The sequence below is a fragment of the Natrix helvetica genome, assembly GCF_964273705.1.
Source record: "Natrix helvetica genome assembly, chromosome: 5".
In the NCBI taxonomy this organism is placed as follows: Eukaryota; Metazoa; Chordata; class Lepidosauria; order Squamata; family Natricidae; genus Natrix; species Natrix helvetica.
In genome coordinates, this window is record NC_138551.1 from 110,744,751 (window position 1) to 110,772,744 (window position 27,994).

Below are 27,994 nucleotides of genomic sequence, written 5' to 3' on the forward strand. Positions count from 1 at the left end.
TAGTCCAACCTCCTCTCTGAAGGGAGCATTAAAGCCACAATCCTTTAAAAGTGAGAGGGCTATCAGAGAAATAGATACCTGGAGAGCAATTCATTCTTGCTGGTGTGAAATGCATTGTTGTTAATGTTAAGCTGTAAAGATTTTCAATTTAAATCTATATATGTAAATTAACATCTGTTCTTTTTTACATAGATATGACCTTTGTGGTTCTCATTTTGGAAACATATTTCTTCTCTGTTTATAAGGCTATTCTAATGCCTTATAGAAGGTTTTTTTTTTAATAGCAACTTTGTATAATATATTAGATACAAGTTTGAAATTCACATGGCAACCCTTTGGCTGACCTTGTTGATCTCAGAGGTTAAGGAAGGTTGGCCCTGAATTTCTTTTTTAAAAAAAACCTGCAAAAACCTGCCAGGAATCACCCAAAGTTTCATTCAAGAAATCTTTATTTTGAAGTCCAACTCAGGTTCAAAAATAGTTTACCCCTAGCAGGGGAAAAACACTGTTTAATAAACATAGTAACACAAAAGTCCTAGATGACCTTTTTTTTCAAACAAAGTGCCCACAGCTGTGATCAAAGAGACAGCCTTTGCGTCCACCTCAAAACTACCTTTCTGAAATGAAGGGATTGCATAACTCAACCGGCAGCCACCACCGAGCCAGTTCCAGAGCATGCACTCCGTGGCTGTTTCTCTCTCTCTCTCTGACATTCCCTCTTTCCTGAATGAGAGACATGGGAGAAGGGAAGGCGGAGAGTTGCTGTTGCTTCTTTTCAAAAGAGCTAAATTTGGCAGTGGCCAAACACTTCCGGAAGGCAACTGTCTTGGGGTTTTGAAGAGCAGAAAGGCAGAAGGAGGCGGGGGAGGAGGGAGAAGAGGGGGGAGATGGAGGGCGGGGAGAGAGAGAGAGAGAGAGAGAGAGAAAGAGAGGGGGGAGAACAGCAACAGACAAGCTACAGTCTAGGTTAGTCTAGCTCCAAAGATGTCGGCACCTGATTCTCTTCCAGAAGGATTTACTGAGTTCGAAATGATGAGCTTTGGCACCATGATGCTGATGGAAGGTAAGGTGGGATGGTTATGCAACACAGACCCAGCTGGATCCTGGTCTTCTTCCTGAAATTACATTGCTAAGCAAAAAAAAACAAGTTTTAGGAGCCTGAGAGTTGAACTTCACAGAATTTATAAGGACTTCTTCTAAGCAATGCAGCCTAGATTATTTATTTGGGGGGGGGGGGGGGAACTTGTTCATTGACAGAAAATGTATATTTTCCATACTGCCTTGCATATTTAATCTATATAAGCTACTGTATACAAGTTATTTTTCTGAATAAACAAAGCTGCAGCATTTTATATCTTTGTTTGGGTTTGTGCTGATCAAATCAGGGTCCGAGACAAAATTACAAATCACAATAAAATGATTCTTTTTTATATATTTTAGCTTTGTTTGGATTCTCTCTGAATGTGCTGACCATCGTTGCTTTCTGGAAGATCAAGGAGATTCAAACCCCTGGCAACTTTCTGATACTCAACCTGGCCTTGTCTGATTGTGGCATTTGCATCAACGCTTTCATCGCTGCCTTCTCCAGCTTCTTAAGGTAGGCTTCACTTATTTGGAGAGATGGCTATTTTGTCCTTCCGCTTAAAAATAGCACTGAAAGAACTGCAGAGAGCCGTGTGCCCTCTGAGCATAGCCTGCCTCCACGCTAATACTCATTCAGAGAAGCAGAGAAGCATTGTCAGTCCCTAACTTCTCATTGGGGGCACTTTTCATGCAAATGTAAATTTTTGGCCATTCTAATTTGAAGATACATCGCTCCTGTCTGGGGGAGAAGGGAGGGAGAGAGGGAGACCATGCTATTCTATATAGCAGTTATATTGCCAGGCAGAATCGACCAGGAGAAATGGGCTTGGTTGGTCGTAAAAAGGCTAAGCAGATCAGAACTGGTTAATGGATGGGAGACCACCAGGAAATCTTAGAGTGGTGAAGTGGAAATCCAAATTATACCGAAAGAAGGCAAAAAATGTTGAACTGAGAAGAAAAAAAAATAGATGCAGGCATATTGACAGAAATGGAGAATGCCTCAAGAGAGTCATGTTCTACCCAACACCAAAATCACATGAACCTTTATAAAACCTCTTTATAAAGCCTTAGGAAGGCCACACCTGCAATACTGCATCCCGTTTTGGTCACCCTATTACAAAAAAGATATTGAGACTTTGGAAAAAGTGCAAAGAAGAGCAACTAAGATGGTTAAAGGCCTGGAGATTAAAACATATGAAGAACAGTTGCAGGAACTGGATATGGCCAGCCCAGAGAAAGGAAGGACTATGTGAGACATGATAGCAATATTCCAGTATTTGAGGGACTGCCATAAAGGGGGGTTGGGTGTTCCACCTATTCTCCAAAGCACCAGAAGGCAAGGCAAGAAACAATGGATGGAGACTAACCAAGGAGAGAAGCAACCTGGAATTAAGGAGAAACTTCCTAACAGTGAGGATAATTAACCAGTGGAACAGCTTGCCTTCAGAAATTGTGGGTCTCCATCACTGGAGGTTTTTAAGAAGAGGTTGGACAGCCACTTGTGTGAAATGGCATAGGGTCTCCTGCTTGAGCAGGGGGTTGGACTGGGAGACATCCAAGGTCCTTTCCAGGTCTATTCTGATTGATCTCCTTCAATAGCACATTCAGACATTCAAAAGTGGCTCAAGGAAAGCAAATAAAATTGGCAGGAAGAGGCATTTGCAAAGGAGAAGCTGGAGGTAGCCCAAAGAATTCAGGAGCCTTTCTTGTGAAGGGGTTTTAAATGTCTCAGGTGGCATCTCGGAACCTTCCAACAAAGCAGCTTTGACTATGTTTCTTGGTCATGTTTAGAACATGCCTCCTCACCCTCAGAACCAGAGGAAGCATGACACATTTTCACATTGCCTTGTATAATTCATGACTCCCTTTAGCAGTGCGAGCTGTGAATTTTGGATGCTATCGTCTGGAAGTCATCCAACACGGCCAGAAAGAATCTTTGGAGTGTCCATTTTGCTAACATTTAAGGGGAAAATGCTCAAGTCCTCCTCTGACATGTTTTCCCCCTGTGTGTCATTGCTTCCCTTTCAGATATTGGCCCTACGGCTCTGACGGCTGCCAAATTCATGGGTTTCAAGGATTTTTAATGGCGCTAACAAGCATTAATTGTGCAGCTGCAATTGCGTGGGACCAATATCATCAATATTGCTCCAGTAAGTCCTCTGGCTGGTTTTTTTTAATTCTATTAGTTGCATAATTTAGGGATAGCTGGACATACAGAAAATGAGAGTTGTGGCCAAAAGGCACCTGTGCATTAAATGATCTAGAAGGATGACCAAACAGTTTTAAAAATAAGACTTCTCAGACTTTAAGGAGGCAATCTTGAAAGGAACTTTAGGAATGTATTTCCAAACCTTGGCCCCTTTAAGATATGTGGAATTCTCTCAGAACTCTTCTGGCTGGGGAATTTTGGGAGTTCTCCACACATCTTAAAGTTGCCATGGCTGTGGCACAGTGCTTTAGCATGTAGGAATCAACATTATTTACTGTATCATTGCTTTGTTATGCCCTTCAGGTTGCAGCCATTATTATTATTATACACTTTATTCATTAAACATGAAACTCAAGTCAACTGAACATTAAAAAATGCATCACAAATAGCACTGACTGATGCTAATGGTTGATATGATTTGCTGCCAGTGTCCTAGGTATGAACCAAGTACCTTCTTAAAATATAAGATGTTCCGAGTAGCGCAGTTTTTTGCAGTTCCGCTGGTGTTATTGCAAGAAGCTGCAATTTGTTGGTGTATCTTATAAAATTCTTGGACATGGTGCCAAGTGCCCTGATGACAATGGGTATCACTTTACATGTTTCATCCATAGCCATGTAGTTTCGATGGCCAAGTCACAATATTTTGTCATTTTTTCTAGTTCTTTTTCTTTAACTCTGGCATCTCCTGGAACTACGATATCAATAAACTGTACACTTCAGCCCTCGTGTACAGTTTATTGATATCGCTGTTTCAGGAGATGCCAGAGTTGAAGAAAAAGAACTAGAAAAGAAATAATGAAATATCACTACCTGGCCATCGAAACTACATGGCTATGGATATTATTATTTTATACTTTGTTCATTAAACTTGAAACTCAGTCAACTGAACATTAAAAAGCGCATCACAAATACCATTGACTGGTGTTAATGGTTGATCTGAATTGCTGCCAGCATCCAAGGGATCAACCAAGTACCTTCTTAAAATGTACAATGTTCCGAGTAGTGCAGTTTTTTGCACTTCCGCTGCTGTTATTACAGGAAGCTGCAACTTGTTGATGTATTTTGTAAAATTCTTGGACATGGTACCAAGTATCCCGATGACAATGAGTAACTGTTACATGTTTCATCCCTCGCCGTGTAGTTTCGATGGCCAGGTTGCAATATTTTGTGATTTTTTCCTAGTTCTTTTTTGTCAACTCTAGCATCTCCTGGTACAACGATAGCAATAGTTATTGATTTATTATTATTAGTATTACTATATACTTTATAGTAATAAATATCGCTACCTGGCCATCGAAACTACATGGCTGTTCTGACCCCCTCCTCTTGTATACCAAGACACTCCGACACAAAGTCTCTTCCAGATGTTTATTGACATACAGGTTCCACCTTGGCAGCAATCCAGCCTGCCAAGGTCAAGATAGCACTCTGGGCAGCAATCCAGCTACAGCGACACCCCTTGGCAGCAATCCAGCTATCAAGCTCCAGATAATCACCTTAGCAGCACTCCTGCCTGCCAAGGTCCAGGGAACAGATTGGCAGCAATCCAGGTAAACCCTTTGGCAGCAATCCAGCCTGCCAAAGTACGAAACAGACCTGAGCTTCTCCAACTCCAATGATCAGTTGATTCCTGCAAAGGGTGTGTCCACAAGCAGTCCCTTTATAGTCTGGAGAGGAGTCTAATTATCAGCAGCTGAGAGCCATTACCTCCTGTAATTGCTCAATTGCTCCTTACGCCAGGTAGCACGTCGGTAACGAGCATCTAATAGCTCACTGCTGATGTCTGACTCAATGTCCTGTGACTCCTCCCCACTGCTCCAAGGCATGACATCAGGAGCCCCCTTCCTTTGGCTTTCACCACTGCTCCATGCCTCAGGCGCCCCCTGGTGGCCAACCAGCCTCTCTGCACCCTGCTCAGCGTCGGAACCCTGTCCAGGGTCCCCCACCTCCTCTTGAGCCGACTCAGGGGGACCCTCGCTGTCGGAGTCTGGTGGCAACTCCAATGGCTCCTGCTGGGCCACAACACTATCCCTCACCGCAGGGCCCTTCCCCCGGGTCTGACACTTGGGATGTGGTCGTGAGGGAAATTGTACATGATAGGCTCGCACCAAAGCAGGAGTATGCACAGCCGTCGCATCGGTCCAGGTCCCCCCGTCCGAGTCCGAGTCCGTCCAGTCGACCAAATACTGGAACCGTCCCTTGAGCCATCACGAGTCACGGATCCGGGTCACTCTGTGCGATGGTTGTGCGTGCACCTCATGCGACGACGGCAGGGGTGAAGAGGGACATCGGAGAGGACAAGCCAACTGTTCAGGGATCAGGAGCGAGCGAGGGAACACTGGGTGTACTCGCATCGAGCGTGGGAGGGTCAGACGATAAGCCACCGGGTTGATAACGGCCTCCACTGGGAACGGCCGAAGATACCGGTGGTCCAACTTCCTCGTAGGCCGGTGGGACGGAAGATGTCGCGTGGACAACCACACGCGATCACCCACAGCCAATTCCGGCACCGCCCATCGAGACCTGTCCGCTACTCACTTGTAATCCTCCTTCGCCTGATTCAAATAGCGGCGCACCATTTGGTGAACCGCCTGAAGCTCAGAGAGGAAATCCTGCGCTGCGGGGACCGGAGAGTCCACTGGGGTGAGAGGGAAAAAACGAGGGTGGTACCCGACGTTCGCCATGAAAGGCGTCGTCCGTGTGGAGGAGTGCTGCGAGTTGTTAAACGCAAACTCCACCACTGCTAGGTACTCCGCCCAATTGTTCTGCTGCTGGTTCACGAAGCAGCGCAGATATTGTTCAAGAACCCCAATCACCTTCTCCGTCCCCCCATCGGTTTTGGGATGGTGCGCCGAGGATAAACAAACTTGGACGTCAAGAGCGGCCATCAGCCCTTTCCAGAACTGGGCCTTGAATTGTGTCCCACGATCTGAGACGACTCGGTCAGGTAGGCCGTGCAGCCGGAACACGTGCTGGATGAATATGCAGGCGGTGGCGCGGGCTGTCGGCAATCTCCGGCAGGGGATGAAATGCGCCATCTTGGTGAGCATGTCCACCACCATCAGGACCATAGTAAAACCGGACAACGTAGGCAGTTCCATCAAGAAGTCCATGGACACAGCCCCCCAGGGTCTGTCCGGGGTCGGCAATGGCTGTAACAAGCCTGGAGGAGCTCCCGTTGCAGATTTGGCCTGTCGACACTGCACACACGACGTGACGTACGTCTGCACGTCGTGTCGCAGGCGAGGCCACCAAAAAGTACGGGAAACCAGGTGCAAGGTTTTGAACAGGCCAAAATGTCCTGCTGCTGGAGTGTCATGACACTGGGAGAGAACCAATCCACGGAAGGGTCCTGCAGGCACGTAGAGCCGATCCCGATACCTCAAAAGGTCCTCGTCAAAGGTCCACGGGGATGTCGGCCCTACCTCTGCCCGCCGTTGTTCCATCCACTCGTCGTTCCGCTGCGCATCCCGTATCAAAGACCATAAATCCACGGGTTCCTCGATTGCAGCGAAGGACTCGACGGGTAGGACCGTCCGGGAGGAAAGTGAATCTGCAGGGTCTGAGTACTCCGGCTTTCTAGACAGGGCATCCACCCTCTGGTTCAAGGCACTGGGGATATACGTGACCTTGAAATGGAACCGGGCAAAAAAATAGAGACCACCGGATCTGGCGTTGATTCAGCTTACACACTGTTGTCAAAAACTCCAAATTCCGATGTCCGTCTGGACTTCGACCTGATGCCTGGCCCCCTCCAGGTGATGTCGCCAGGCTTCGAATGCCGCCTTGATAGCCAGCAACTCCTTCTCCCAGATGGTATAATTGCGCTCGGAAGGATTGAGTTTCCGAGAGTAATAAGCGCAAGGGAAAAGGGTACCATCAGGGGCGTGAGCCTGCAATAACACCGCCCCCACCGCGATGTCAGACGCATCCGCCTCGACTACAAAGGGGCGATGGGGATCAGGGTGTTTCAAGATCGGCTCCCTCGTAAAAGCGCGCTTCAAGGCCACGAACGCCTGTTGTTCCGTGGGCCCCCAGTGAAACGGCACTTTCTTTTGCAGGAGCCAAGTGAGGGGCACGGTCAAAAAAGCAAAGCTGGGAATGAAGGACCAGTAATAGTTGGCAAACCCCAGGAGTCTCTGAACGTCTTTCATCCGTTGAGGAGATTGCCAACTACGTAACACCTCCACCTTGCCTGGCTCCATCGCAATTCCTTCAGGGGATATACGGTGCCCCAGGAACTCGATGGTAGTCTGCCAGAACTGACACTTCTCCAGCTTGGCAAATAAGCGATGTTCTCGAAGTCGCTGCGAGACCTGATGCAAATGATGTTGATGATCCTTCCGAGACGTGGAGTAGATCAAGATGTCGTCCAGGTAAATGACGACAAACTGATCCAAAAGGTCCCGAAAGATATCATTCATAAAATGCTGGAAGACAGCCGGGGCATTGGTCAACCCGAACGGCATGACCGTGTACTCGAAATGTCCGTATCGGGTGCCAAAGGCTGTCTTCCATTCGTCCCCCGCCCTGACTCGGACCAGATTGTAAGCCCCACGCAAGTCCAGTTTTGTGAACACCGATGCCTCCCGGAGCCGCTCCAACAACTCAGGAATCAGAGGCAACGGGTAACGGTTACGTATCGTGATGGCATTCAAGCACCAATAATCGCAACAAAGTCTTAGATCCCTGGTCTTCTTTTTGACGAACAAAACCAGGGCAGACAAGGGCGAAGACTCAGACATGGAGTATAAACAGCCCGTCGGGAGTTTCGCATCAGGTAACAGGTCAATGGGACAGTTGTAAGGCCAGTGCGGTGGCAGTTGATCCGCCTCCTGTTCGCTAAAAACATCCGCGAACTCCACTAAATCCGGCGGCACTGTCACCTCGGCCGAACTGGGCACCTGAGCCGCACAAACATGACGGGTGTGGTCGACGCATTGCAAGGACGGGAACGAGATCCGGTTCTGCGACCAGTAGATCTGAGGGTCATGCGCCCGCAGCCAAGCCAAGCCCAACACCACGGGGAAATGCAGACCGGAAGCCACATAAAATTGGATGGCCTCCTCATGCTCCCCGAGGATCAGGCGCAAAGGCTGCGTGGCGTCCTTGATGGGCCCAGACAGAAGCACCCTACCGTCAATGGTCTCTACTCGCATCGGAGGGTCCACCGGGCGCAGAGGGACATTGTATTTCGTAGCAAATGCCCCATCCATAAAGTTCGTGGTAGCCCCGGAATCGACCAAGGCATGGGCTGGAATTCCCTGCGGACTACCCGACAAGAGAATGTGCGCTGCTAAAATCATATGCCGTGGAGGCCCCTCCACCTCTGTTCCGGCCTGTGCCCGACCCGAAGTCTCCCTCAGATTGGGCTCCGCCCGTTTCCCGACACGCTGCTGAGGGGAGGCCACAGTCCGCACAGCCCCCCTACCCTTTTTGGGGCAAACCAAAGCCAAGTGTCCAAGATCCCCACAGTAGAAACACAACCCCCCTGCACGCCGTCTGTCCATCTCCGTGCGCAACAAGCGGGGTTTGGCGGCACCCAACTCCATGAGCTCCTCCTGTGCAACTGAAGTCTCGTGAGGGACCGGCACCCTACTGGTCTCCTGGGACACGCGGTGAGGCCTCCGCCTCTGCAGCCGGGCGTCTATCTGGAGGCACAAATGAACCAACGCGTCGAACGTTGGAGGCCTGTCCACCCTCACAAGCTTGTCCTGCAGGCCATCTGACAGGCCGTCCTGGAAAGTGTCCATAAGGGCTGGCTCATTCCAAGCAGAGTCCTGACTAAGCAGCCGGAATTCGCTGACATAATCCTGCAAAGAACCACGCCCTTGTTGCAAATCTTTAAGGAGTCTGGTGGCTGTTTCCCCCTTAATGGGATCTTCAAACATCAGCCGGAGATGGTTACAAAAACCCTGAAAATCGTCCAGCAGGGGGCTCGGCTAAGAGAGCAATGGAGTGGCCCACCTCGCTGCTGTGCCTGAGAGCAAGCTGATGATAAATCCCACCTTCGTCCGGTCGGTGGGAAAGTCCTCCGCTCTCAAGCTGATAAACAGCTGGCATTGGCCCAAGAAATAATAATAATAATAATAAATTTTTATTTGTTAGCCGCACCCTCTCCTAAAAGGACTCGGGGCGGCGTACAATAAAAACACATAAAATATACAAATGAACAATACATATACAATAAAAATAAACACATACACATACGTACACATATACATATACATGGAGGAGGTAGCAAATATATAAAATAGAATTTAAAATTGACAATTTAAAACACCCTCAATTAAATTACAAGATTTAAAAAAAAACCGTCAGGAGCGGTAAGGTAAAACTATGGTTGAGCCAGGCCAGCTAATTGGAAGAGGTGGGTCTTGAGCTTTGCACGGAAGGAGCGGAGGTCAGAGGTAGTCCTGATATCAGGGGGGAGGTCATTCCACAGGGCTGGGCCCGTCACAGAGAAGGCTCTGCTCCTAGGAGTCGCCCCCCGACACTGTTTGGTGGACGACACCTGGAGAAGTCCCTCTCTGTGCGAGCGAATTGGTCGTAGGGATGTATGGGGCAGGATGCGATCCCGCAGGTAGCTAGGTCCTGTGCCATGGAGCGCTTTAAAGATCGTAATCAGAACATTGCTTGTTTGCCATCAAACTTGTCTGGTGTAGCCACTGGGCATTTCCTCCTTGGCTGGGGGGGGGGGGGTTTGCAAGCCCCTGGAGCTGAGAGACCTGACCAGCCAGCAAAGCAATCTGTTGAGCCAACTGGGCATTCTCAGCCTGTAGGTGCTCCATTGCAACTTAATGGAGTTTTGTTTGGGGCAGGAATCAATCTGTTCTGACCCCCTCCTCTTGTATACCAAGATACTCCGACACAAAGTCTCTTCCAGATGTTTATTGACATACAGGTTCCACCTTGGCAGCAATCCAGCCTGCCAAGGTCAAGATAGCACTCTGGGCAGCAATCCAGCTACAGCGACACCCCTTGGCAGCAATCCAGCTACCAAGCTCCAGATAATCACCTTAGCAGCACTCCTGCCTGCCAAGGTCCAGGGAACAGATTGGCAGCAATCCAGGTAAACCCTTTGGCAGCAATCCAGCCTGCCAAAGTACGACACAGATCTGAGCTTCTCCAACTCCAATGATCAGTTGATTCCTGCAAAGGGTGTGTCCACAAGCAGCCCCTTTATAGTCTGGAGAGGAGTCTAATTATCAGCAGCTGAGAGCCATTACCTCCTGTAATTGCTCAATTGCTCCTTACGCCAGGTAGCACGTCGGTAACGAGCATCTAATAGCTCACTGCTGATGTCTGAATCACTGTCCTGTGACTCCTCCCCACTGCTCCAAGGCATGACATCAGGAGCCCACTTCCTTTGGCTTTCACCACTGCTCCATGCCTCAGGCGCCCCCTGGTGGCCAACCAGCCTCTCTGTGCCCTGCTCAGCGTCGGAACCCTGTCCAGGGTCCCCCACCTCCTCTTGAGCCGACTCAGAGGGACCCTCGCTGTCGAAGTCTGGTGGCAACTCCAATGGCTCCTGCTGGGCCACAACACATGGCTATGGATATTATTATTATACTTTGTTCATTAAACATGAAACTCAATCAACTGCACCTGCTGCTCTCGCCTCACAATCAGGAGGTTGTAAGTTCGATCCTAGGTAGAGGCAGATGTAAGGTCTCCTGTTTGTGCAGGGGGTTGGACTAGATGACCTGCAAGGTCCCTTCCAACTCTGTTAGTCTGTTAAACTGAACATTAAAAAATGCATCACAAATAACATTGACTGTTGCTAATGGTTGATACGGGCAGTGGTGGGTTGCAGCAGGTATGCCCCGGTATGCCCCGTACCAGTTGCAATGGGATCCAGAACCCACCACTGGATACGGGTTGCTGCCAACATCCTAGGTATCAACCAAATATCTTCTTAAAATATACGCTTATTATTATTATTAATCATCGCACAGTCTGCCAAATGTTCACTCTGAGTTTGGCATTTTTGTCTACTGATCGAGTCCTTACCAAGGACCTGGGATAGGCAAATCTGGATGTTTGTTGGTGTTACAGATATCATCGCAGGATGGAAGCATTTCCAAATAAAGACGCCTTCTGCAATTGACTGATGGCCAATTTGTCAATGCCAATGGTGTTCAAGTGGTGCTCCAGTTGTTTTGGCACTGCACCAAAGATGCCTATGACCATTGGTCCTACCCTTGCTTCCCTTTGCCATAGTCGTTCTATTTCTATTTGTAGGTCTTTGTATTTTGTGATCTTCTCCAGTTCTTTCTCTTCTGTTCTGCTGTCTCAAGGCACTGCCACATCCACTATCCAGACTTTTTTGTCTTTCTTATTGACAACTATTATTGTATTATTATTATTATTATTATTATTATTATTATTATTATTATTATTATTATTATTATTATTATTATTATTAAATTTTTGGTGAGATTCACAACCTTTGGGGCTGGTTGGTAGCTTAACAGCTCAAGTCTTAACCAAGGACCTAGGAACTGTTAAGGTAACGTCGGAGGATATAAGCTGTTCCAAGTAGGGTGGTTTTTTTGTAGAGTCAGAATGTTCAAGTCAGGTAAATTTAGATGATGATGATGGTGATTATTATTATTATTATTATTATTATTATTATTATTATTATTATTATTATTATTATCTGAAGATATAAAGGGCTGCCCATGAAGCTGCAATTAAAGGATAATAAACACTCTTAATTTCAGTGGGAGAACTTGGTAAGTAAGTCCTATTATAAAACATGCAGTTTAAAATGTCTTAGGTTGGCCAGTTTTATTCCTGTGACCTATTTGACACTTAAAATCTTTGCCAGTCGAATTGAAAAGGCACCAGGAAGCATCCATACCTTTCTGCACTCCTTGCCATTTTAATTTCAATTTAATATTTATTTTATTCCTCACCCAAATTTATATGCATAATAAACTAAAGATTATGGTGCTATCTGGGTTGCAGAAAACCAAAATAACCAGTAGGTGGCCAAGGAGATTCAAAAATATTTAATTCTCTGCTGCCATCTAGTGACTGTCAAGATTTTTCTTCCACCCAGACAGGTTAGGCATAAATAAAATTAAAACCAAGCTAAGCAATCCTGTAGCTATTACACAAATTATTTCAGAGGGGAAATTCTGTTCAAATATCAGGAGCAAAGCGAGGTAACATGTTTTATTGGATGTTTCAAAAATAAGAGCAGGACTGGATAAGAGATGGCTGGGAGGGACACCATTTCTATTCCTAAATACCCAAGACCCCCTTTGCCCCAAAGAGCCCCAAATCATACTGTAGAAATTGGGATAGGAGAAGGACAAGCAGAGACTGGAAGATGAGTTAAGAGAGTCATCAGCCTGGAATCATTACATTCCCACAAACAATCCAAGTCTAACCCCTCTTGAATTCCATTGACTCCTATTTAGTGCCAATTTAGTGGTGAATTAATTGACTAGATTCTTGTGTACAGGCTTGGGCAATAAATCTTCATCACTGGAATTTCACCTATGGTCCTGTTCCTTCACACCTGACAATTGGTCCATTTTGTAACAAATTTCAGGAGTGCGATTCTGAACCACGCAAAACTCTTTGGGGAGATGGATATGGAGTTGATTCATCCCAAAGACTCCCTGCTATCTTTGACAACTTGGAAATTACACAAAATCAGACAGATATACAAAAGACAAACAGGTCTCACCTCTTCCATTCATGTCACCAGGACACCAAACTCTTATGGTTTCCTGTAAAATGAAGATATTGACTTGGGTCTATCTCTGGTGACCACTATAGATTGCGTTAAGTATTGGAAACGTTTAGCCCCAGGCTCTTAGCAAACCTTTAGTTTTCCAGGCAGCAACCCTGAGTCTCTCTTCGCAAATCCTGGAGACAAATGCTTCAGAGACTCACAAAAGAACATGAGGTTCTTCTCTCCCAATTTGCAGCTCTGCAAAAGAAGGCCCTTTCCACACCCAGAGAAATTCCACCTTAATGTTTTAGTAGCTTCCTCCCCAGAGCCTCTTCCCAAAACAAAGTGTCCACCCTAGAGGGAAATCTGGAGAGGTTGCCCTTCCTTCCTGCATTGTAATCCCACTACAAGTTGGTGAGCTTCTATTTTTCTCTTGCAGGGCGAAAATTACAGTGGAATTCGGTGTTCTCCATGGGGCTGTTTGCTTGGTGTTTTGCTGGCTTTTGGTCCGCAATGCCCCTTTTGGGATGGGGGGCATATGATTATGAGCCTCTGAGGACCTGTTGCACTTTGGACTATACCAAAGGAGACAGGTAAGGGTTTCTGAGGTCCAGGTCTCTTTGGGAAGGAAGATTAAACCAGCCGAGATGAAAAACAAGTTCTTATGATCATTCTGCTCTTTTTTGATAAAAGGTTCTTTGCATAAGAAGGATAATTGGATGATGTGTTTTAATGGTGGGGGCAATGCAGGCTAATAGCTCCTATCCCTTCCATGGAGTATTTTCCATTGCTATAGGTTCTTCTGTCCTCACATCGCCTGCCATGAGCAGTCTTTGGGTCACCTAAATTTTTGTTAGGGCAAAACTGTCACTGGAGGACTGTTTTCTAACTGATGCTGCTCCAACTGAGTTTCCATTCTTTCACTTTGCCATTCACAGCAGTAACTGCAATAGAAATGTTGGGGTCTTAGTAGATGATCTCTTGAATAGGGGCCAGCCATCAGCTGCCGCTGCCAAAAAAGCCAATGCAGTTAGACTGCATTAATAATGGGATAGAATCAAGAACATCTGAACACCACTTTATAAGGCCTTGGTAAGGCCACATTTGGAATTCTGCATTCAGTTTTCACCACCACAATGTAAAAAAGATGTTGAGACTCTAGAAAGAGTGCAGAGAAGAGCAACAAAGATGATTAGGGGACTGGAGGCTAAAACATATGAAGAGCAGTTACAGGAATTGGGAATGGGTAGTTTAGTGAAAAGAAGGACATGATAGCAGTCTCCCAGTATTCAAGGGGCTGCCACAAAGGAAAGAAAGAGGTCAACCTATTTTTCAAAGCATCAGAAGGCAGGACAAGAAGGAATGGATGGAAACTAATCAAGGAGAGATCCAACCTAGAAATAAGGAGAACTTTTCTGGCAGTGAGAACAGTCAGTGGAACAGCTTGCCCTCCCCCCCCCCCCGCACCTTCCCCAGCCAGGGATCTGACACCAACATGGTAAGTGATCTGAGTAGCCTAATTTGAAGGACTAAGCATCAGTTTGATAAGAATTCAATACTTCAGGGAGCTTTTCTTGCACATAAAAGGCAAACAGCATGATCAGTGGTTCTAAACCTTCTTTTCACCATGGACCCTCATTTAAATACCTTTTGTGGCCATGGACTCCCAGGACTTAAGATTTAAATCATAACATTTCTCCAAGCATGTGACGACATCGTACAACACACCCCTCCTCACCAATCACAGACCACAGGTCGAGAACCACTGAATCAGATCATCATCAATCAGGGTTTGGCACCATATAAGGAAGCTTTGCACCAAGTTCTTTGACGCAGCTTTCAGCCCTTGGCCTCAGGTGGAAGTTTTATTCTTTCTTTTTATTGTTTTCCGGAGATGTTCTGATTGTTGACTACATCAGGATTCATTCCAAAGAATCATTTGCCCTTCATTGTTTTTCACTCCCCAGAAATTACATCACGTTTCTTATTCCTCTGGTGCTGTTCAATTTTGTGATCCCACTTTTCATCATATTAATGTCCTATCAATCCATTGATAACAAATTCAGGAAAACAGGACAGCTGAAGGTAAGAAAACATCATGACACAGAAGGGTTTCCAGTAAAGCAAAGCTATATCTTGTTCGACTTGAGTTTTCTGATTTTCATAGCATTGATACAATGTCTATCCTGTACGGTGTGGTGTTTTCAGTTACACCAAGCTTCAGGAGATGGGATGCAACCGTTTCATCCATATTGAGAAGTGTCAGATGTAGGTAGCTGGGTCCTACTCTATAGGATGTCTATGGAGATTCTCAATCATCCAGGGCATGGTTGTGCCAAAGGCACTTTTCCAAAAGACAACTGGACTTTCTTGGGGGGGAGGGGGGTTCCCTTGAAAACATTTTGCTTCTCATCCAGAGAATTGAAGAAGCTCCTTGAATGAAAAGCAAAACATTACACAGGTCTGCAACTAAAAAGCTGTTTGATTATTTTCATCTAATTTCCATGTATTTTGGTGTGCTGAAAACAAATAAAATATTGAAAAAACTCCTAAACGTCATGATTTGCCACAACATGCAAAATTGTCTTCAAATTTATCAACAAAATTTAATTTTTGGTATTTTTTTATATCATGGGTTCTTAACCAAACTTAAAGTCCAAATTACTATTAATTAATTCACATAAGTGCATTTAAGATATAAAATGCCAAAAAATCCTTAAAGGGTTTGTCTGAGTTATGTAAAAAAAGTTTTTAACCAAACTTAAAGTCCAAATTACTATTAATTAATTCACATAAGTGCATTTAAGATATAAAATGCCAAAAAATCCTTAAAGGGTTTGTCTGAGTTATGTAAAAAAAGTTTTTAACCAAACTTAAAGTCCAAATTACTATTAATTAATTCACATAAGTGCATTTAAGATATAAAATGCCAAAAAATCCTTAAAGGGTTTGTCTGAGTTATGTAAAAAAAATATAGCACTGTAAATCTGATGGTCAGCAATATATACATAAGCTAAGCAAGTTTTAAGTCTGTGCTTCTAATGGTAGAAGGGGTTAACCTTTCCTGAAGAATCCAGTGGGAGGGAGACACAGGGCAGATAGCAGCATCTCCAGTCAGTGCAGGGTGCCTGGCCAGCACTGTGATGTCTCGTGTACAGACACAGAGCTATTCTCTCCTGCATGCCACACTTGTGCACGAATCATCATCAGGTTCTTGGTTCTAGGCTGTTCACACTTTTTCATCACAATTCATGTTAGCTCGTCATTCTTCAACCATTATGTTATGTGTACTAATTCGCCAGACAGTTTCTGTTTTATCTGTGGTGAATATACAGTGTTGAAGCAACAGCAGAATATTACAGACTTTGTGAAAAAAGTATACTTTGCATACTTTGGACTAAAAATTGGAGATCAAGATAAAGTTTGGGCGCCTCATAAAGTGTGCAAACTGTGTGTTGAGGACCTCTGAAACTGGTTCAAGGGTAAGAAAAAATGTTTCCGTTATGGGATTCCTATGATATGGCGAGAGCAAAAGAACCATAGTGTTGACTGTTACTTTTGTTCATGCGATGTGAAAGGGTTTAATTCCAAATGGAAGCATTCCGTTTCATACCCCAATCTTCACTCAGCAATTCATCCCGTCCCCCATGGCACAGATATAACAGTACCCAAGCCCCCTGCTACCTTGGAAGAGATACCTAGCTCCGATGAAGGTGAAGTCATACCTGAACCAGATGACGGATCAAGTTCTGATTTTGAAGATGATACAAGACCAAAACTGTTTTCTCAGGAGGAGATGAATGATTTGGTAAGAGACTTGAATCTTCCCAAAGATGCCGCTGAGTTATTCGGGTCAAGGCTAAAAAGCAGGAATTTATTGTTGCCAGGAGTGTCATCTTCATGGTTCATCATGAAAAGGAGTTCGTTCCTTACTTCACCCAGGAAGACAAGTTGGTTTATTGCGTCAATGTTGAAGGTCTGATGGGTCAATTTAAAATCCAATATGATTCAGAGCAATAGTGTCTTTTTATAGATTCTTCATAAAGAAGTCTCAAAGCAGTTTTACTCCACAACGGTTTTTACGCTTCCATACCTGTAGGTCATTCCGTACACTTGAAGGAAACCTACAAGAACTTGGAATTGGCTCTTTGTAAACTTAAATATGAAGAACATGGTTGGCAAGTGTGTGGGGACTTGAAGGTCTTGTGCATGCTGCTCGGGCAACAAGTTGGGTATACCAAATACCCTTGTTTTCTGTGTCTATGGGACAGTCGAGACCGACAAAATCACTGGACCAAGAAGAGTTGGCAGCCGAGGGTGCTAACAGTCGGTGAAAAAAATGTCCTCTGAGAAACTTTGGTACCTTCCCATAAAGTTGTTCTACCACATCTCCACATAAAATTGGGATTGATGAAGCAATTCGTAAAATCACTTCCAAAAGATGGAGAATGGTTCAAATACTTGGTCACCAAGTTTCCATGCCTGTCAGAGGCAAAAGGAAGGTGTGTTTGTCGGACCAGACATTAGAAGGCTTTTAGTTGTCAATCAAGAGTTTGTCAATACCATAACGGATCCTCAAAAAGAAGGGTGGATTGCATTTAAAGAAGTCGTACAGAAATTTTTAGGCAATAACAAAGATCCTCACTACAAAAAGATCGTCGGAAGAATGCTGAAAGCATTTCAAGCTTTAGGTTGCCTGATGAGTTTGAAAGTGCAGTTCCTCCAGCCCCACCTTGACTACTTTCCTGAAAATTTGGGAGCTGTGAGTGAAGAACAAGGTGAACGATTCCACCAAGTCATTAAAGAGATGGTAAGGAGATACCAGGGAAAATGGAGCATTACAATGATGGCAGACTACTGTTGGATGCTTCAGAGAGACATTCCAGATGCTACTCACAAGCGTAAATGCACCAAGAGGAGCCTCACAAGGAAGAAGAATCAAGTTTAGTGTGTGTGGGTGAGTTCATTTCAGTTCAAAAAAGGATTTTCATGAAAATATTGTAATAAAACTTTAATTTTATGTCTATTTCCATTTATTTTGAGGTATTGCCTTATTTAACATAGTTACCTAAATTGTCAGGAAACGTGATGTCCTATGACAAAATGGAGGTCATTTTCGGATTCAGCGCACCAAAAAACATAAAGATTATGTGGAATAACCAAAACAGCTCTTGAAAAAGTTTTTTTGCAGACCTGTGATTTTCAAGGGGAAAAAAACCCCAAGAAAATCCAGTTGTCTTTTGGAAAAGTCACCTTTGGGCTATCCTGTAGGATCCCAACATTCTAAGAGAAATTAAGCTGGCAGACCATTGAACCGGACACTGAACTTTAAATGAGCATTTATTTTAAATTAACTTTAGGAGCTATTGAGGGCCTGCTACTCAGCAGTGCTGAAATGAGCACAAAAGTGGGTTTTGGATCATCAGGAACTTTGCTCTCCAGATATAATGATATGGATTTCTATCACCCAGTAGGGCATCTATCAGCAGGTTGAACAGCATATGAGAATTGAAGAGACAGCCGCCTGTTTTGGAAAGCCCTGGGAAGGGAGACTCATGTGTCCCATCTTAGAGTCTTAGCAATAGAGATCTTCTAAATATATTAGTGGAAAGGGGTGAGACTATAGCACAAAAGAATGGAGGAAGCCAGGATGTGTAGACAAAGACCTTTGGTTTTGGGAAATGTTTTATGACTCACATTACAAACCATTTATGAACCAAGTAGTAGAGGAAGCCATAAGTCAGTTTGAAGGTCTGGAGAACTTCAGTCTACCAATCCCTAGGGTGGGAAGTCAGATACAGCCCACTCACTGCAATGTCCCTCACCATACACATATTACTGACTTTCTCCAGGGGAAAAGCTCCAAGGAGCCCAAAGGGAAGAGTGGCCAACCCTTCATATAAAAAATTTCAAAAAATGGCACCCATAAGGAAGAATTAGGACTTTTCTGAACTTTTCAGAACTGGAAGGGCAATCAGAAACATTTGGAGTGACAATCCATCCAGAACCTCAATTTTGTTTTTTTATATCTGGCTTTATATTTTGATGTCAATAGACAGTTCATAGATTGCTCTAACCTTTGTTCTTCTTTTCCCAGTTTAATACTAGTTTGCCAGTGAAATCTTTGGTCCTTTGTTGGGGTCCATACTCACTTTTAAGTACCTATGCTGCAGTTGAAAATGTGGCACTCGTCTCCCCCAAAATCTTAATGGTAAGTAAGAAATGATATGAGATCCTACCACATGAAATTTCTCCTGAAGATGAAAAACAAACTTCTGCTCCCTCTAAAATGTTGCCCTTTTACAGTTGCCTTCTTTGCCTACTTTGTTGATGTGATTTATGTTTCCCATATTTGGTCTGAGATTGCCCAGGCTGTCCCGGGCATTCTTTTTATTTCTATCATTCCCTGCCTCTCCATCACTTTATAGCAACCCTGACAGGGAGAACAACCAACCCACAGAATGAAAGTTGCCTTCAGACTTGTGGGAGCTTCGTCACTGGAGGCTTTCAAGGGGAGATTGGACTGCCATTTGTCAGGGATGGTGGAGGGACTCCTGCTTGGGCGGGGGGCTGGACTAGATGACCTACAAGGTCCCTTCCAACTCTGTTAATCTATATGAATCTATGTGAACCCTTCAACCCACCTTGGAAATGTCTTTTTTCTGAAGAAAAGGAAGGTTAGAAGTCAAAGGGGCTGAAGGAGGGCTACCAGATCTGCAGTTTTAATGTGAAATGAGGATGGTGATGATGGTGGTGGTGGTGGTGATGATGATGATGATGATGATGATGATGATGATGATATGGCTTTTTCACAGATTCCTGCTCTTATTGCCAAAACTTCACCGACCATGAATGCCTTCATTTACGCCTTGGGGAATGAGAATTACCGAGGAGGATTGTGGCAGTTTCTCACAGGAGAAAAAATTGAGAAACCCAAAATTGATGACAAAATTAATTAATTCACGTTCTGGACATAGATTTGGGGGGGGGGTCAGGCCCGACCTTAAAAAATGTCCCATGTGACGATGAAGAGAGAGAGGAATGTATACATTTCCTAAGGAGAGACAGAATTGGCTCCTGCTTCCTCCTGGGTTTCTTGTTACGCAATGTGTCCCCTGATCCTTCATTTACACCCCCTCATACAGGTAGCCCTACACATATGACCACAATTGAGACCATAATATCTGCTGCTAAGTTGGACCTTTATTAAGTGAATTCTGCCCCATTTTACGACCTTTCTTACCACAGTTGTCAAGTGAATCACTGCAGTTGTTAAGTTAGCAGCACCATCGTTAAGTGAATCTGGCTTTCCCGTTGACTATGTGACCCTGTACAATGGTCATTAGTATGACGAACTGTCATAAATCACTTTTTAGTGCCGTTGGAACTTTGAACGGTCTCTAGGTGAACTGTTGTGTAGCTGTAATCGGACACCAAAATAGGATCCATGCCACCACCGTTTCCCCCCCATTGTCTGCTACACTATTAAAAGAGTTGCTTGTGCAGATGTTTGTCCCTCCGCCTGTGTGTCTCCACCCTCCGCAACTCCCGTTCCCTCCATCTGTCGCTGAGAATGAGTGGCCAGAGGCTGCCTCCTGCCCACAGAGGACAAACCTCCCTTCAGGAACATGGGGGGGGGAGAATTACTGGAAGTGGGGCAGCTGATCAGGCTGGATTTCCCCCGGGTGCTTTTTCTAGGTTATTTGGAGATTAAAGTCAGAGGGGCTCGGGCTAAGGCATGTGCTTGGCCTGCCTTTGCCATTTCTACCCAATGGATGCCTGCCTGCAAAACCCAGGCAACTGGTCACTACCATATGAAGAAGATGTTGTGAATCTGGAAAGAGTGCAGAGAAGAGCATCAAGGGGCCAAAAGCTAAACAATACAATGAATTATGTCTAGTCTAGCGAAAAGAAGGACTAGGGATGACATAACAGTAGTGTTCAAAGAGGAGGGCGTCAACCTATTCTCCAAAGCACCTGAGGGCAGGACAAGAAGCAATGGATGGAAACTAATCAAGGAGAAAAGCAACCTGGAATTAAAGAGAAACTTCCTGACAGTGAGAACAATTAACCAGTGGACCGGAAGTTGCCTTCAGAGGTTCTGGGTGCTCCATCACTGGAGGCTTTTAAGAATATGTTGGACAGCCATGTGCCAGCACGTACGTGCGCGCTATCACACGCACTCAAGTGCCCACCCACTTAACTTAATGCCCCCCCTCACCTCCGTGGACCACACATTTTTGCTCAAGGCTTCCCCACCACTCCCTGCTCTGGCTGCTTCCCCTTGGCTAACACCCAATGAGGGGAGAGGTTGCTCTGCCACAAACGGGCAGAGGGGGGGGGATGCTCAAGTTTGCTCCTGCATCAAAAAACCTTCCCTTATCATTATCCTGTGAAAGGATTGGGCCCTTTTTACTCCAGCCAGTGTGAGTCTGGTTGCTAAATCCCCCCCTACAACCTATCAAAGAGGATCCTGGGCACTACAGTCAATAGACAAACGAGGAAGAGAGCTGCTGGCACAGGGGAAAGACAAACGGGGGAAAGACAAGTGGCAAGGAAAGAAGGGGCTTCTTTCCCTCTTGCTGGCAGCTCTGTTTTCCCCCTTCCCTTCCCTATTAAAGAGGATCTTGCCTGATCACTGCAATCCAAAGGGAATGAGGAAGGGAGCTGCCTGCATGGGGGAAAGATAGCGGCAAGGAAAGAAGAAAAGGGGCTTCTTTCCCTCAAGGTGGCTGCTCTGTTGCCCTTTCTCCATTTCAGCCTGCCCCGCCCACCATCGCCCAGGTCCTCGCTTCTCCCAAGCATTTCTTTGCCTACCGGATTTCCAGCTCCATCGCGTTTCTTGCCATCATGTGCAGGGAAACAAAGTCTGTAGGAGTAAAAAAAAAACTTCTATCAATCAATTACAATTTTGGGGTGGGGAGATCTCGCGAAGTTGGAATTGGTTGATTGAAGGTTTTTTTTAGTCCCACAAACTTTGTTTCCCTGTCCAAAATGGCAAGAAACACGATGGAAAAATGTGACGGAGGGGAAATCCGGTAGGCAAAGAAATGCTTGGGAGAAGCGAGGACCTGGGCGATGGTGGGTGGTGCAGGCTCCATGGCGTGGCGCTGAAGTGGAGAAAGGGCAACAGAGCAGCCACCTTTTCTTCTTTCCTTGCCGCTATCTTTCCCCCATGCAGGCAGCTCCCTTCCTCATTTCCCTTTGGATTGCAGCGACCAGGCAAGATCCTCTTTAATAGGGAAGGGAAGGGGGGAAACAGAGCCGCCAACAAGAGGGGAAAAAGCCCCTTCTTTCCTTGCCGCTTGTCTTTCCCCAGGCAGGCAGCTCTCTTCCTCATTTCCGGTTTGTGTTGGGCTGTTTTTAGCCTTTGGAGGCTTCAGGGAATCCTCCGGAGAGTAAAAAACTGCTGACAGGGCAATGCCTTGCGTGCCCTTAGAAATGGCTCCGCGTGACACCCGTAGCACGCATGCCATAGGGTGTCCTGCTTGAGCAGGGAGCTGGACTGGAAGACCTCCGAGGTCCCTTCCAGATCTGTTCTGATTCAAGGTTGGAGGAACTGGTTGATGCTGAGTGCCCTTAGAAATGGCTCCGCGTGACACCCGTAGCACGCATGCCATAGGGTGTCCTGCTTGAGCAGGGAGCTGGACTGGAAGACCTCCGAGGTCCCTTCCAGATCTGTTCTGATTCAAGGTTGGAGGAACTGGTTGATGCTGAGTGTTTAATGCCCGGATGCCCTTGTTTCAGTTATATAACTATATAAATATGCAGAATGAAATGAAATGAAACAAAACAAAAGCAGTTTCTCCCTCTGTTTTGAGCTGTTGGGGAAATGACTGGAAGACCCACAGCAAGCCCCTCTTTCCTTTGGCCATGGGGAGGGCTCCGAGAGAGCCGCCTCTTAAGGGATGATCTGGTCTCTTGTTTCATGCATTCATTCTGGCTCCTTTAATCCTCTTACAGCTCTCAACTGATATTTGAGCAGCCGTTTCAGGCTCTTCCATCAAAGTCTCAGCTACTACAAAGCAGAGAAATTTCTTTCCATCCCTAACCTTTCGGGTGAGGGTATTTGAGGCCTCTGTTCTTCCTATTCTGAGCATTTTTATTCATACATGCAATAGGAAGGGAGGAATCAGGTAGCTAATTTAAGCTTCATTATACATTTTGAGCCAGGGCCAGGGGAGAGAACTGAACTGCACACTCAATAACTGACCTCAATAATCCCTCAAGGCTGATCCTGCACACAATAGGTGTCCCTTCTGCTCTTAGACATGAAGCCAAACATCTGGAAGCCCCCAGAGTATCAACTTGTAAAGTGTTGCCATGACAATTATCAGGTTGGCATTGGAGGGAGGAGTCCATGCATATCTTCGGCCAGAGTTGGATCTCATGTTTCTACAACCTAGTTCGTGAATTTGATGTATGATGCATGACAGAGGGGAGGAGATAGGGGGGTAAAGTTCAAACGCAATTAAGCGAAAGCCAGTTTAGGCACCACAGAAGATCAAGACAAGATGTTGATCCTAATAAATGAATGGTTTTTGTTTGAACTTTGTTTCGAGGCTCATAAATTAATTTGGTCATCTCTTGGGAACTTCACACAGAGAGGGAAGCCATCAGAATGGCATCTACTAGGACCAAATAGGTTTCTTTCCCAAAACATGTGCATTCCATTAGCAGAACACAACTGGGTGTTTTTTTTTTAATTAACACATTCAGGCCATACCAAGGGGAAAGGGGGAAAAGGGAGACTGAGAGGAAGAGGAGGGGAGAGGAAGAAGAGAGAGAAAGGGAGAGAAAGAAAAAGAAAGATGGACAGAGGGTCTTATTTTTCATTCTACATCATCTGAGACATTTATTTTCTTTTTTTAATAAAAAGTTTTTATTTTTAGACAAACATAAAACAAACAGACATAAATCCACACAAAATAAAAATCCTTCTCCAATTACTTAGAGTGTGTCGATTGGTTACAAAGAGTTTGTGCTTTCTCACAAGAGTATTCAGTTGCAATTTACATAAAGACTCGTATCATCATTCTAATATATATGTATACAATTGTTATGGTTATTAAACATTCATTTGACTATAGCTACCGTTTCCCCGAAAATACGCCAGGGTCTTATATTTTTTTGACCCACGAAATATGGCCTTGGGCTTATTAAAGGGGAGGGCTTATTATTTTGGGGTTGCCGGGCGGCTGCTCCCTTGTGACTGGGTTCCCGAAGAGCCGGGCACAGCCTCAGGGTCGAATGGCTGTGTTGCGCTGTCGCAGCAGCAACGCAGCAGCCATGAGGTGACCAAGCTTATGAGCAGCTGCCCGGCAACCCCCCTTTCCAGCCGTGTAGAGTGCCGCTGACCGACCTAGCAGTACCCGGAAGGCACCAAGCAACGCGAGCGCCTGTTCGCCGCCCTCCACCTCCCGTGGCTCGATGCCTTCGGAATGCCCCTAGGTGAGTGAATGGGGCTCTGCATGGCTGGAGAGGGAAGTTGTGCAGCGGCTTTTCCGCTCCCCGCTCGCGCGAAGGGCATCTGCGCTGCTGGCGCCGTCCGCCGCTTGGTTTTTTTTTTCAAACCACGGAGGATGGATGCCACTCTGGAAGTACGCTCTATGGCTGTACAATCTGCAGCCCACAACCATAGAGCGTACTTCCAGAGCGGCATCCATCCTCCGTGCTTTGAAAAAAAACCCAAGCGGCGGACGGCGCCAGCAGCGCAGATGCCCTTCGCGCGAGCGGGGAGAGGAAAAGCCGCTGCGCAACTTCCCTCTCCAGCCATGCAGAGCCCCATTCACTCACCTAGGGGCATTCCGAAGGCACCGAGCCACGGGAGGCAGAGGTCGGCGAACAGGCGCTCGCGTTGCTTGGTGCCTTCCAGGTACTGCTAGGTCGATCAGCGGCGCTGTACCCGGATGGAAAGAGGGGTTGCCGGGCGGCTGCTCATAACCTTGGTCACCTCATGGCTGCTGCGTTGCTGCTGCAACAGTGCAACACAGCCATTCGACCCTGAGGCTGTGCCCGGCTCTTTGGGAGCCCGCTCGCAAGAGAGAAGCTGCCCAGCAACCCCCCCCTCTTCAGCTGGGCACAGCGCCGCTGACTGACCTAGTGGTACCCCGAAAGCACCAAGCAATGCAAGCGCCTTTGCCCCCACCTCATTCCCGTGGCTTGGTGCCTTCGGGATACTGCTAGGTCGGCGAGCGGTGCTCTGCCTGGTCGGAGGGGGGGGGGATTGTCCAGAGGGTTTATTTTCGAGGGTGGGCTTATATTTTTGTGCACGCAAAAAATGTCGCAAGGGTTTAGTTTCAGGACAGGTATTATAACATCCTTGTTATGTAAAATGTTCTAAATTTAGGATAAATTTATATTATGGTATTTATATCATCCTGAAATCATCCAATAGTATTACATCTTTATATTCTATTCTATATAGAATTATTTATCTTTTATAACAAAGCTTTTAAACATCTTCTCCATAGTCCTCACTTACAATTTATATAAAATTTCATATTATCAATCTAATGTGTGTGTGTGTGTATGTATGTATGTGTGTATGTGTGTGTATGTGTGTGTGTATATATATATATATATATATATATATATATATATATATATATATATATATATATATATATTTATCAGCACAAATACAACGTATGTATGTATGTATGTATGTATATATGTATATATGTATACATGTATACATGTATACATGTATACATGTATATATGTATACATGTATACATGTATACATGTATACATGTATACATGTATACATGTATATATGTATATATGTATTTGTGTTACAACCCCTGGTATGCCCAAATATGGGAGGGAGATCACTGCTCCCCCTTTCTGTCATTCGGCTCATTAGCCGAATGACAGAAAGGGGGAGTAGTGAGCTCCCTCCCATATTTGGGCATACCAGGGGTTGTAACACAAATACATACCTATTTCCCTGGCTCAGCTGATAAAGAGGAGAGCCTGTGGCTTAGTGGCTAATACAACTGCCTAATATGTAATACAGCCCTGGTTCGAATCCCAGTAAGGATATGGCTAGCTGATTAGAGCTAAATAGCTTGAAATAGATCCATACTAGTCTCTCTTTATTTATTTATCAGCACAAATACAACACAAATATAAAAAGGCAACATTAAAAATAAAAATATGGTTTTCTGCCTGGATGGTCTTCTGTAATGAGCCGAAAGGACAGAAAGGGGGAGTAGTGAGCTCCCTCCCATATTTGGGCATACCAGGGGTTGTAACACACATACATACATACATACATACATACATACATACATACATACATATGCATTATTATCATTATTAATCATTTATTTAGCTATAACTGTTAGGAATGTAACCCTAAGCTTGGCTTGGCAATGTATATAAGCCATGATTGTAACAAATGTATCTGTTACTTTAAATGCTTAACAGATGTAATTGGCTTGTTACCTCAAGCAGCCATAAGAGAGAGCCAAAATGGTTGTTAGCTTTCTCTCTCTGTATTGTTAGAAGCTGGTTGGTGTATTTTGAGGCATTGTGGTTTGCTACTGTTTAGCTATATTTTGTGTGTTAGACTGACTATTTGATAACTGAATTACTGAACCGTGTATGACCAGACTCTGAATACTTCTATATTTCTACATAGTAAACTACTATATTTTTATACTATTCAGTGTCTCTGTATGCTGGTTTGTGCGTGTTATTCCATATCACTCTCATTACACTTCTCTGCATACTCGCTCTCCCAACGGGGAGCTTAATTACTTAACACTGGTTATGGGCCCAGTGTACCCTATGTACCCAGAGTGTACCAGACATAGCTAAAAAGAGAGTTGGTGTTGATACGCAATACCGTATACAGATAGCTGTTTAGTTTATAAGTGTTTACTATTATGGAGAAGATGGCACACGGACCATCAGCAAATTTATCGCTATGTTTCCTGGACAATGAAGTGCAGCTTACTTCTGCGTACTGAGGGATTGTGGGATGCTGTATAGAATCCACCGGACGTGACTTCTTGGGATCCAGATAATAATAATAATAATTAATAATAATAATAATTTTATTTGATTAGCTGCAACCCTCTCCCGAAGGACTCGGGGCGGCGTACAATCAAACAGATAAAAAATACACATAAGACAAACATATATACAAGAGAACAGAGACATATACATATGTGCATGGAGGAGGACGGACTTAAGTGAAAGACAGTTAAAAATACAATTTAAAATCCCCTAATAAAATTACCAAATTAAAAAACCCATCAGGAGCGTTACGAAGTTATGGTCGAGCCAGGCCAGCTATTTGGAAAAGGTGGGTCTTGAGCTTGACACGGAAGGAGCGGAGGTCAGTAGTAGTCCTAATATCCGGGGGGAGGTCATTCCACAGGGCTGGGCCCGCCACAGAGAAGGCTCTGCTCCTAGGCGCCGCCCCATGGCACTGTCTGGTAGACGGCACCTGGAGAAGTCCCTCTCTGTGCGAGCGGATGGGTCGTAGGGATGTATGGGGCAGAATACGATCCCGCAGGTAACTAGGTCCTGAGCCATGGAGCGCTTTAAAGATCGTAATCAAAACCTTGAAACGCACTCGATAGACCACAGGGAGCCAGTGCAGCTCGCGCAGGAGAGGTGTCACATGGGAGTACTTGGTACTCCCCATAATCACCCGCGCGGCCGCATTCTGGACCAACTGCAGTCTCCGAGTGCATTTCAAGGGAAGCCCCATGTAGAGAGTGTTACAGTAGTCCAGGCGAGACGTCACCAGCGCATGGGTGACTGTGCGTAAGGCGTCCCGGTCCAATAGGGGGCGCAATTGGCGCACCAGGCGAACCTGGTGGAACGCCCCCCTGGCCACGGCTGTCACATGTTCATCCATGGACAGCCTGGCATCCAGGAGGACGCCCAAATTGCGCGCCCGCTCCACGGGGGCAAGTTGAATGCCCCCAATGGCCAGAGATGGAATTATCTGGTTGAACCGGGGGGCCGGAACCCACAGCCACTCCGTCTTG

The 27,994-nt window shown here is 45.5% G+C and overlaps 1 protein-coding gene across 1 annotated transcript; it reads left to right on the forward strand.

Annotated features, from left to right (window-relative positions):
* The first annotated feature begins 941 nt into the window (after positions 1 to 941).
* On the forward strand, positions 942 to 20,477 carry RGR (retinal G protein coupled receptor). Its single transcript, XM_081954559.1, has 7 exons — positions 942 to 1,063; positions 1,441 to 1,597; positions 3,112 to 3,233; positions 13,423 to 13,576; positions 14,951 to 15,068; positions 19,081 to 19,194; positions 19,799 to 20,477. Exons 1-7 carry the CDS (start codon positions 985 to 987, stop codon positions 19,940 to 19,942), a joined length of 888 nt encoding a protein of 295 aa, XP_081810685.1. The 5' UTR covers positions 942 to 984; the 3' UTR covers positions 19,943 to 20,477.
* The last annotated feature ends 7,517 nt before the right edge of the window (positions 20,478 to 27,994 follow it).